This window comes from Protobothrops mucrosquamatus, unplaced genomic scaffold, assembly GCF_001527695.2.
Source record: "Protobothrops mucrosquamatus isolate PMUCROS unplaced genomic scaffold, P.Mucros_1.0 scaffold11, whole genome shotgun sequence".
In the NCBI taxonomy this organism is placed as follows: Eukaryota; Metazoa; Chordata; class Lepidosauria; order Squamata; family Viperidae; genus Protobothrops; species Protobothrops mucrosquamatus.
In genome coordinates, this window is record NW_015386398.1 from 453,327 (window position 1) to 464,871 (window position 11,545).

Sequence of the window (11,545 nt, forward strand, 5' to 3'; positions counted from 1 at the left end):
TTCCAGCTTGCAGGACTGGCCTAGGGTAATTTTTAGGGGGGTTTTAATTATATTTTAAATTCGACAAATATTTAATATTCTTTTAATTAATTTTAAATTTGTATTGTTTTGTATGTATTTTAAATAGATTGTCAGCCGCCCTGAGTCCTACGGGAGAAGGGCGGGATATAAATTCAAATATAAATAAATAAATAAAATAAATAAAAATGTTCACAGACCCTCAAAATGATCACTATGTTAAAAAATTAAGATGATCAAAATTTCAGATTTTTAGTCACTTCTTTTATATTTTGGGGCATCTATAACATTACAGGAAAAAATTATTAATCACTGCTGCAAAGTGTTCTAAATATTTTACAAAAGTTACGGTAGCAACTATGGTAACAAGGCCTTTATCTCTTCAAATGCTTTAGGCCCTTTAAGATAGGAAAACAAAATGACATGTAACAATTTGACTTTAATTTCTGCAGCCTCTTGGGAATGGAAGAGGTGTCTTGGCAAGATTTGGGTCTTGGCAGGGCAACAGACTGCCTCTTTTATCTTCATTCTGTTTCCTCCCTTAGGTCTTGTTGACAAAGAGGCTTAATCTGCAGACATCAGCCTATTTTATGGCTCCTCTGATTCACGAATGTTGGCTTCTGCTATACTGAAAACATTTATTCTCCCTTTAACCAGGTGGTCAATCTTCTTGGTCTTCAGAAGACCATTAAATACTGAGCTAGGAATATTTGCCATATTTATCTTGGTTGTTCATCCAGATCTTTCCATAAATAATCAGAGACAACCAAATCAAGACAATCAGATGATCATAACCTCAATTTTGTTGCAAGAGGTTTTTTTTTCCAGACAAAAGCTTTACACTTTAAAAATATATATACAATATGCAGACACTCAGGTTTGAAATGTGCAGCAACACCACTGTGGATTTAGGAGAGTTGTTAAGATCAGCCCCTGCCTGGAGGAGACAGGGTGAGAATATTACAAGGAAGGACCAAAAATAACCATTTCAATTTCAGAGGTCTCCTTGCAGTTTAAGCAAAAGGAACTACCAGGTCACGGCACTCTAATTTGGCACAGTCAAGTGTTCTCCACGACAGTCTTCACATTTGGTTCCTTCAATATAGCCAGACAATTAAGCTATGCCTAGGGCAGGGGTAGTCAACTTTGGCTCTTTTATGACTCGTGGACTTCAACTCCCAGAATTCCTGAGCCAGCATGGCTCAGGCTGGCTCAGGAATTCTAGGAGTTGAAATCCACGAGTCATAAAAGAGCCAAGGTTGACTACCCCTGCCTTAGGGCTTAGATATCTCTCTTCTATTATGGCCCCAAGGTGGTAGTTATGTTGTGAATTTCTAATTCTGTAAGCCACTCAGAGTCACTGTGTGTCAGTTGGGCAGTCATAAATTTGTTTAATAAATTAAAAACCCTGCCTCCATCATCTCCATCTTTTATTTCTCTTGACCTCTGGGTCCTAATACAAGCATGAAAAGCCAGCTTTTGTGGGAAAGGAAGAAGAGGACCTTTAATAGGTAGGGAGCTACCATGGCAATGTAAACCTCTTGCTGAAAGCCACAGTAGGAGAGCTTGCTAATGCGCTAATGCAGAAACCAACGAGGAAAGAAAGAAGATAAACGATTGTCTATATAAACGAGTTACTAATTACCTCAGGAAAGTACTGAATGTTCAAAATCTTGAAGAAAATAAATAGGTAAATACATCTCTGCCACTGGCAAATGTCAGCATTGTGGAGAAGTCAGACAGGACTCCAGAAGGGCGAAACTGATGCTGAAAGTTGTCCTTATTTAGTTCACTTCAATATTGCACAGCACAATGACATGATTGAAGAAAAGGAAAGTATAGCCTTCAGCTACAGTCAATTTGAATTGCTTGAGAAATGAAGCAATTTGCCACCTCTGGTCTATGTATTTCTAATAAAAATTTTTTTACAAGAGATAAGAGCAGATAATCATGAGTTAAAGTACAAAAGTTAAACTGAACATTCAGAGATAATTCTAAGGAAATAATGCAAGATATGATCTTAAGACCTCCAGGATCAATAGGTAGCCTACCAATACTATATCCTTTTTCAAGCTGTGTATTTATATTGTCCAAAATAAATGACTTCCAAATGGTTGCTCCTATTAGATATATTTGCAGAATGCAGGGGATTAATATATTCTCCTCTTCAGAGATCTGCTCCTATACAATTTGGGAACACAAAAAAACCTAGTCCAGATTTCAAAAGGTGTTTAGATGTGATCTTCTTGATTTTTAGGCAACAAAATACTAGTTTAGTTTATTATATCAAGACAAGTGCAGTCCTATATTTCGTTCTCTCCAAAGATACCCCAAAAGTGTGAGGTAAAAAAGCTTTCAATTCCAAAACGACAAGCTCTTCAGCTGCCCCTCAAAATGGTGGATCAGGATCCTCCTCAACAGCCCATTTTTAACTCAACTGTTCATATTATTATGGGAGTAAAACCAGAAGAAGCCAGGAGGAGCAGGAGTTACCCTATTGCCCCACATAGATATTACAAAAGCATCATGGGAAGGTGAAGTGAACACATCAGAGAAAAACTGTACAACCGGAGTGACTGATCTGAGGCAAAGATCTCATTCCTTCATCATGAAGGTTGGGAGCTGATCACTCTGGAAGACTTAGGGGAGTTCCTTCCCACAACTTTGATATCCTACATCTTCTTTGCCCGTTCAGCAGCATCTAAGGCAGCCATATTGCACGAGGCCGAGACCAAGTGAATTAAGCTGATGAAGCTCTTGGTGATGGCAATGGGGGTACAAACCCACAGAATCAGGCGGTAGAGTCCAGCGTATCCTGACAGGACTATAAAGCAGAAGAACAAAAAAGAGAAGGGTGGAAAAATCCAACATGTTCTTCAGTCCTAAAGCCTCCCCTCCCCTCAATTCCCTCAGCTTTCTGTACTTACTTTCTGGCCCTTCACCGAAACACAACAAGTATAACATGCAGTAGAAGAGTTCATTACCAGCACACATAAGGAAAAGAACAGGCTGAAAGGAAGGAGAAACTACATCAGATCAAATCAGGCAAGAAATGGCAGCCAACAGAAGCCAGTTTAAATCAGATGGCGTTTATGAAGGCATCAGCTGGGGTTGCATGACAAATCATGATGACTTTATGGAAACATCTTTCTATATAAATAATCTATATCAAAAAATAACCTATTGCATATGATAAAAATAATATCCCAGAATAAAAACAGCAGTCAGATAACCCTTTCAGGAAAGAGATGGCTTGGATTACCAGCTAATCAACATGGAAGAAGAGAAGCAAATTGTATCAACAGAAGAGAATACTTGTGGCTCAGGGTTGAACTGTGGGGTCCATAGCGCTTTCTGAGCTTGGTTGTTTTCTTGCAGACATTTCACTACCCAACTAGGTAAGATCATCAGTACTAGATAGTGCTAGACATCAGTGCTAAACAGTGCTTCTAGCACTGATGATGTTGCCTAGCTGAATAATGAAGCATCTGCAAGAAAACAAGCAACCTCAAGGAACACCAAGGACCCTACAGAGGCAAACTGATTAGTAAGGGATCCTATAACACTGGCGCCATCCCACAGAAAAATCTGGTCTCACTTCAAATGGGAAGGAGGCATCCCTCAACCATGATACAGATTGGTTTGCATAGGTTTTAAGCACTTTGATAGTCAAGGTCAACATCTTAAATTAGCCTGACTGGAAGTCTACTAAATTGCCACTGTTCCTCCAATTTGAAGGAAATGATTCATGAAAATAAACATGCTAGAACAGTGACTGACGTGGCTGGGAATGCCTCTTTCTATAGCAGACTTTGGGCATTGGGGGAATGGGGTAGAGTGGGGTGTGTCCAATGGTAATGTGTTACACTGCAAACTTCCCCCATTGTGTACTTCTATCAAGTCACTGGCAATTAAATGACAGATGGAGCTTGTATTGCAATTCAGTTTGCTGCGGAGGCCAATGGGAGCGGGAAAATTTACTGAAGACAACTCTATTGTTCATTAAAAATGAGAAATCACCCCAATGGTGCTTTCTCTCCAAAGCATTTTGAATTAAACGAGAGGTCCTAGGAGAGAATTTCATAAGAAAATTGGCGAGAAAAGGCCTGCAGAGGGCTTTCGGTTTTGAGAAAACAGGAGGAGAGGAAGGTTGGGATGGGGTTAGGAGTGCAATGCTGTGAAGAGACAATTTTTGTGACACTCACCCGTGAGTTGTAATATACTCTCAAGATCGGATTTCCTGTTAAGTCAATACTCTTATGGCTTTCTCCACCTTTCACCACAGTGCTAAGGGGAGGCAGGGGAAGAAAATTAAAATGGGAATTTAGAATAATCAGTTCTACCTCAACTCCCCTCTCTTGTTCCTTCTCTCACACGCCTGTGTATCTCTTCCATATGAAATCCTCCCAGAACGACTTTCTCTGCTGCACAGGAAGAATGTTCTAACTTTACACATCACATTTCTCCAGGTTGTGCATGCTTTAAAAACAACTCGGCCTCAAAACTGCAATGTTACTTCCTTCACCCTTATTTTCTCAAGAAGCCAGCCTTTCATGTGCGTCAGATCTCTTCCAACTCTTTAAACAATATTAATTTTATTAAGTTTTAAAATTTTTATGCTGTCCTTTAGAACCAAGCCCTTACAATAAATTAAAGCAATGCATTCGTTTATTAATAAAGGAGAGTCAGTTTGGTCTAGCGGTTAAGGTGGGCAATAAACAAACAAACAAATAAATCTGATGGACATTATGAGGCTTAGAGAACTTCTCCAAAGGCCTAAAGAATTTTTGGGAATAAAGGAGGGGAGATGTGAAAGGCAGCTCAGTTTGTAGCTCCATCTAGAATACAGCCCTAGACCTGAACACATGACTCAGCAGAACAGCCACCAAACAGAGCTCTGTCTCAGGCAGGGATAGGCAACCTTGGCTCTTTTATGACTCGTGGACTTCAACTCCCAGAATTCCTGAGCCAGCTGTGCTGGCTCAGGAATTCTGGGAGTTGAAGTCCACGAGTCATAAAAGAGCCAAGGTTGCCTACCCCTGGCTCAGGAAAAATGTACAGGATTACAGGTAGCCCTTGACGTACGACCACAACTGAGCCCAAAGCTTCTGTTGTTAACCAAGACAATAATAAGTGACTTTTGCCCCATTTTACAACTTTTCATGCCATAGTTGTTAAGTGAATCTGGCTTCCCCATTGATTTTGCTTGTCAGAAGGTCACAAAAGGTGATCACATGACCCTGGGACACACTGCAACCGTCACAACTATGAACCAGTTGCCAAGAGTCTGAATTTTGATCACGTGATTACGGGGGATGCTGCAACGGCCGTTAAGTGTGAAAAACGATCATAAGTCACTTTTTTCAGTGCCGTTGTAACTTTGGTCACTAAACTAATAGTTGTAAATCCAGGACTATCTATATAGCTCTTGCCTTTACAACATGGCGGCCTGACGGGAGGAGGGAGAGGGAATGGTTCCGTGTGAGTGGCAGGCTTGCACAAGTGCACACAGCTCCATTTGTGCAAGTAGCGGGTGCCTGCACCCACCGGTCACACAAATGGAGCTTCGTATGTGAGCACGAGCGCCCACACTTGTCCGCTGCTTACGCCGCCCAATTCCGAACGGGCCGCAGCCCAAGGGTGGAGGATCCCTGCTTTACAAGGCGAAAGGATTTTAAAAATGCGCAGGCAATACAAGCATAAGCTCCTCCAATCTGAAGACCAAAAGGACGATAAATCTGAAGCGAACTGTCTACACCCCTTTTCAATGCAAAACTGAACTGGATTACAGTTTGAAGGAGGAGGAGAATCTAAGTAGAGGAGAGCCATTCTACCCATCACTATTTAGAGCGGCGTTTCCCAAAGTATGGACTTCAACTCCCAGAATTCCCCAGCCAGCATTGCATCGGTACCTAAATTTGATAGACAGCTTAATAAACTGCATTCAGCTCTGCTATTTCCCCAGCCGATACCTGTGGAGATGTAGCCAATGGGAGGCCACATCCAGGCTCATGCTCAGCTGAAACCAGAGGGCAGACTCTGGATAGAGCATAGCCAGGTTCACCAGCAGACACATAGTAGCACAGCGGTCAGTCAGCATGTCCAGCATGGCCCCAAAGCGGGTTCCTAGGAGGAAGGCCATAGGTTAGGAGAGGAACAGTGCTTGGGTTTTTGGGTTCATTCGTGCCTTTTAGTATAATTTTATTAAGTAAAAAGCAACAGGAAAAAAAACACATAAAAAGGGGGGAACATATACACAATCACATACGTAGCAACAGGAGTTCCAACCTCAACTTACTGATCCTTTTTTAAAAAATTAATATTAATGCTGTTGCATAAGCTCCACGCTGAAATGAAGACTGAAACAAGAGTTTCAAAAGACATTGCGTGTCCAATACAGGTAGTCCTCGAGTTACGACAGTTCACTTAGCGACAGTTCAAAGTTATGACACCCCCACACACACACACACAAGTACTTACGACAGTCTCAAAGTTACGAATGTTGCAGCACCACGGCAGTCATTCACCCTTACGACTGACCGCAGAGACACTGCAACATTCCCCCTGCCTGTTCCACCCCCACCCTCCCCACAGGGACCTAACAGGCACTGGCCCTGCTATGCTAGCCCATCAGCTCCTCCCCACCCCGTTACTGATCACTCACTTAACTTTTGAAGATCTTCTCTCCAGCCTCTCTGCTGCAGGGTTTGCCTTCTCCCAGCGCTCCAAAAGTGGAGCAATGAGGGCAGAGGCAGAACAGGACCAGCGCGCTCTGCTCAGCTTCACTGAGTCACTGAGTCTGCCTGCGCAGGACATCCGATCTGCTTCTGGAGCACCGGGCAATCTCGGTGACTCTAAAGGAGTACAAGATCACACCTCCAAAGGCCTCCGTCCCTTTGTAAAAGCTTTTGGGGTGGAGGACAGAGGCCTGAAGGAGTGTGAGATCACCCCCCCCCCAAAGGCTTCTGTTCTCCACACCAAAAGCTTTTGCAAAGGGACGGAAGGCTTCGGAGATGCAATCCTGTGATGCTTCAGGCCTCCGTCCTTTCGCAAAAGCTTTTGGCGCAGAGAACAGAAGCCCTTGGAGGCATGATCTCACACTCCTTCAGGCCTCTGTGCTCCGTGCCAAAAAGTTTTGCAAAGGGATGGAGGCCTCTGGAAGCGCGATCTCGTGCTCCTTCAGACTTATCAAGGCTGCCTGGCGCTCAAAAAGTGGAACAGGTATCCTGCACAGGCAGCCTCCGTGAGTCAGCCAAGCTGAGCAGAGCACACTCGTCCCGCTCTGCCTCTGCTCTCAGCACTCTGCTTTTGGAGCACTGGGAGCAGGCAAAGAAACCACAGCAGAGAGGCTGGAGAGGAGAGAGTTCACTTGATCATCAAGATCTTCAAAAGGTGAGTCTCCATAGGGCCAGGGCCTGTGGAGACCCAGTGGGGCAGGAAGGGGGAGAGGGAAGCATGAGATATCTCAGTGGATCAGGGGAGGCCCTGAGTGGTTGGAAGCACTAGGCTCCCCATGGTCTTCCCCACCCTGATATACCTCATGTGCACTTAATGACTTGTGCATTCGATTAGCGAATGCACTGGGTAAAACCGGGAAGGATCACGTTAATTTAACATGATCCAAAGAATGAATCCTCGGGTTACGAATGTAATTGGCAGGTTCTATTACATTCATAACTCGAGGATTACCTTATTATCATTAAGAAAAATGACCATACTCAGCTTGGCACTGTAGCCCCTGAGGTCTTGGCCCAAAACTCCCAGAATTCCCTAGCTAGCTTAATTCTTTCTTCAAATGGTTGTTGAATTGCTTTTGATTTGGAGGATCAACATGTCTTTTGTTCCAGATATCTCAGTGAAAAAACAGCCAAAACTGCTGGAATGAGTTATATAGCTTGATAAGTAATGTAAACATGTTTTTGTAGAAAGCTATTAATTTGCTTTTTTTTTTTCGAGTGAAGAATTTCAATAGGGGAGTTGAAACTTTTTGGAGACCAGCATGACAAATCCAAAGGTACAAATGGAAGTTTAACTTAAATAAGCTTAATTATTTAATTAATTCATTACTTGGTTATTTAATTAGTGATACAATAAAGGGAAGCCATAGGAACCCAGCCAAGCCATTTTGAAATCTTCCTTTCAGATATTACAGTTTTTTACAGGGACTTTGTCTTTCATGTTCACATCTACAATTTATTTTATAGATTGTTTTATTGGAGTTTTTAGACTGTAAGAGTTCTTAATTTATATGCTATAAATATTTATATGCTATGATTCTTTCAGTAAATCCCAATAGGTAGATGTTATAGCAAATCCTTGTTTAAATCAAACGATTAAGCAAACTATCACCTACAGAAATATAACTTGACTGGAAGAAAGCTGGCAAAATCTAACATTCATATTTTGATATAAACACTAGAGCAGTGATGGCGAACCTTTTAGAGACTGAGTGCCCAAACTGCAACCCAAAACCCACTTATGCATCGTCGGGTGCCGGGTGGGTGTGGCCCATTGGGTGGGTGTGGCCCATTAGGTGGGTGTGATTGCAGTGGTAATAGCAAACTGGGTGGAACTAAAAAGTTCAATCAATCAATTCCAACTTTGCAAGATCTTTTTTTTCCCTGCAAAAAGTTGAAATTGACTGATTGATTGAACCTTTTTTTTTTGTACACAGCGGCAGAGGCCTAAAGCGAAAAGGATTTATAAAACCCAGCTGAAGGCCTAGGACTGGGGCGATGGCACACGTGCCCACAGAGAGGGCTCTGAGTGCCGCCTCTGGCACCCGTGCCATAGGTTCGCCACCACTGCACTAGAGGCAGAATCCTCTCCCTACATACTTGAGGTAAGGTTTGCACTGTCTTGATTTAAATGTGCATGAATTAAATGTTTCTAACTATAAAATACTCCTCATAGAAAAGAATTCTCAAACAATCCCTTCTAAAGCAATCAAACAATACTCTGAGGGAGTTCAAGATCTTCTCCCCTAAATAACAGATTTGAGAAGAAGGCAGAGGAAAGCATGAATGACAATCTAGTCAACTCAAAAATATACTGAGATTGCTTCACTCTTGTAACCAACCACAATGATAGGCCAGTTCTCTTTTTGGGAAAGAGACAAGGGCTTAATGGTGGATCACATATTTTAAAGATGAAAGTCCCAAGGTTAACTTCAGATTAAAAAAATGATCACGTCCCCATTAATGGGAATCGTAGAGAGCTGGTGATGGTCTCCGAAGTAAAGCAAAAAACATGAGTTTGACAGCCAAGACTTTGTCCTGGATCTATGATTCCTTCCTTCCTCTGTCCTCCCCTTTCTCTTCCACTCTCTCTTCCCCTTCCTTCCTTTCTCCCTCCCTCTTTTCTTTCCTTCCTCCTTCCCTTCCTCTCTTCTTCCCCCTCCCTCCCTCCCTCCTTCCCTCCCTTTCCCCTCCTCTCTTCTTCCAGCCCCCCTCCCTCTCTTTCCCTTCCTTCCACCCCCACTATGACCCTGCCACAGTCCAGTCTTACCTTGGTTAAGAGCCCGGGCAGCATGGCCATCAAAGGCATCAAGGAAGCCACTAAGTAGGTAGAAGAATGATGCCAGGAAGGGGGAAGTTGGCATATAATAAAAAGCAATAAAAGCGAAGATTATACGAGCATAACCTGCAAAGGAAAGGCAAGCAACATAAGCCACTGTTCTTCAACCCTACACCCCATGCAGAGACTATAGCAGGGGTAGTCAACTTTGGGCTTTTTTATGACTCGTGGACTTCAACTCCCAGAATTCCTGAGCCAGCACAGCTGGCTCAGGAATTCTGGGAGTTGAAGTCCACGAGTCATAAAAGAGCCAAGGTTGACTACCCCTGGACTATAGTCTCGAACTCCCCAAATTTCAGCTAAATCCATCCTACATCCACATTCCCCTTCCCCATATTCTTGGCAGGATTCCCCAAATTTCTTGAATCCCTGGTTTGTCATGTTTCTGTCACATAGACAAGAAACAAGGAAGATGTTTTAGAGACTTTTCTGGGAGAAACTACAATCTGTTCAACCATCAAATAAGCGGCTGGCCTGTTTGCTGGTGTTTTCATCAGGTTGTGGCTTCCCTTAGGGACAGGATTATCACTGCAAGAGCAATGAAATGGAAATGGACGAAAGCAATTTTTCTCAACCTTGGGTGACTTTAAAATGTCTGGATTTTCACTCCCAGAATTCCTGGCTGGCTGGGGAATTCTGGGAGTTGAAGTCCAGACATTTTAAAGTCACCCAAGGTTGAAGAAACACTGAATTAAAGAATAAGTCAGGCAAAGGGGGAAGAGATCAGAGCTAGAAGGCAAAAATATAAGCAGGTCCACCATATCCAGCATTTTGGGACTGGCTGCCTGGCCCGCATCCCATCACTTACCAATGAGGTTGGGAACGAAGAGGAAAATATTCTCTTGCTTCATCTTGCTGACGGCGGTGGCTCTGCGCAGATCGGAGATGCCCTGCAAAACCAGCCTTAGTCCCAAGTCCAAAGCGAGGCTGAGATCAGGCGACACCCATCGCACCCCTCCCAGGCGCCCTCCCGCCGCCACAGGCGTCCCTACCCTACCCCTCCCGGCCCCTCTCGCGCGCAGGAGGAGAGCAAAATAGCCGCCCTCCTTACAGACGTTCAGGCGATTCACTGCCGCTTCCTGGTCTGGACTGTATCTGAAGCAGGAAATGCCATTTTTAAATCGGGAGAGGGGAGCCGTTTTATTATAATGAATAATAATGTGATAACCCCTCCTTCAATAAGGCGCCGGTCTCGTTTTTTAGCTTTAGGATTGCTATTTTGAGCTCCCTTTCTTTCTTTTCTGTCCCTCCCTGAGAGCATTTCCTGCAGTAAATGTCCTTGAGATTCCCCCAGAATTTCGGATTGGTTTAGTCCGACTTTCCAAAAGCCTAGATAAGTGAGAGGGAATCTGCGTTTTTCCCCCTTAGTTGATCTTAGTCCGCTGCAAGATCGCTTGCAGAGTTCAAGTTTGGAAAGCCGAATTTTGCAAATCGGAAGAGATCAAAAGGCGCTCTTTTAGGAAGAATGATGATTTTTTTTTATGGTCACTATAGATTTTAAATGGTTCCCTTAGTGCAGGAGTAGGCAGCCTTGGCTCTTTTATGACTCGTGGACTTCAACTCCCAGAATTCCTGAGCCAGCTTGGCTCAGCTTGGAAACCTCTCCCTTTCCCCTCAGCATGGCTGGCTCAGGAATTCTGGGAGTTGAAGTCCACGAGTCATAAAAGAGCCAAGGTTTCCTACTCCTGCCTTAGTGTAAGGTTTCTCAACCGTAGCCATTTGAAGATGTGTGGACTTCAACTCCCAGAATACCCCATTGCTGACTAGGGAGTTCTGGGAGTTGAAGTCCACACTTCAAATGGCTAAGGCTGGGAAACGCTGCCTTAGTGGATCCTGATTTCTAGCCCAGCCAAATACATGAAAGCAAAATGAAGACATCAAACGCAGGTTCTATGAAGATTTTTATAATTTCTGAGCAAAATTCAGGGCATCCACCCTGTTTATATTCTCA

The 11,545-nt window shown here is 43.4% G+C and overlaps 1 protein-coding gene across 1 annotated transcript; it reads right to left on the reverse strand.

Moving 5' to 3' along the window:
• Positions 1-1,290: 1,290 nt before the first annotated feature.
• CDIPT (CDP-diacylglycerol--inositol 3-phosphatidyltransferase) lies at positions 1,291-10,445 on the reverse strand. Its single transcript, XM_015810543.1, has 6 exons — positions 10,403-10,445; positions 9,526-9,660; positions 5,991-6,144; positions 4,224-4,305; positions 2,946-3,027; positions 1,291-2,842 (listed from the first exon to the last, which is right to left on the reverse strand). Exons 1-6 carry the CDS (start codon positions 10,443-10,445, stop codon positions 2,691-2,693), a joined length of 648 nt encoding a protein of 215 aa, XP_015666029.1. The 3' UTR covers positions 1,291-2,690.
• Positions 10,446-11,545: the final 1,100 nt, after the last annotated feature.

Excerpts from the sequence above, each read along its gene's own strand:
- CDIPT (XM_015810543.1), bottom strand. The coding sequence starts at position 10,445 with ATGAAGCAAGAGAATATTTTCCTCTTCGTTCCCAACCTCATTG. Across the intron at positions 6,145-9,525 it reads TGCCCGGGCTCTTAACCAAG|GAACCCGCTTTGGGGCCATG; the intron begins GTAAGACTGGAC and ends CCTTCCTCCTAG. Across the intron at positions 4,306-5,990 it reads CATTGGCTACATCTCCACAG|CACTGTGGTGAAAGGTGGAG; the intron begins GTATCGGCTGGG and ends GCCTCCCCTTAG.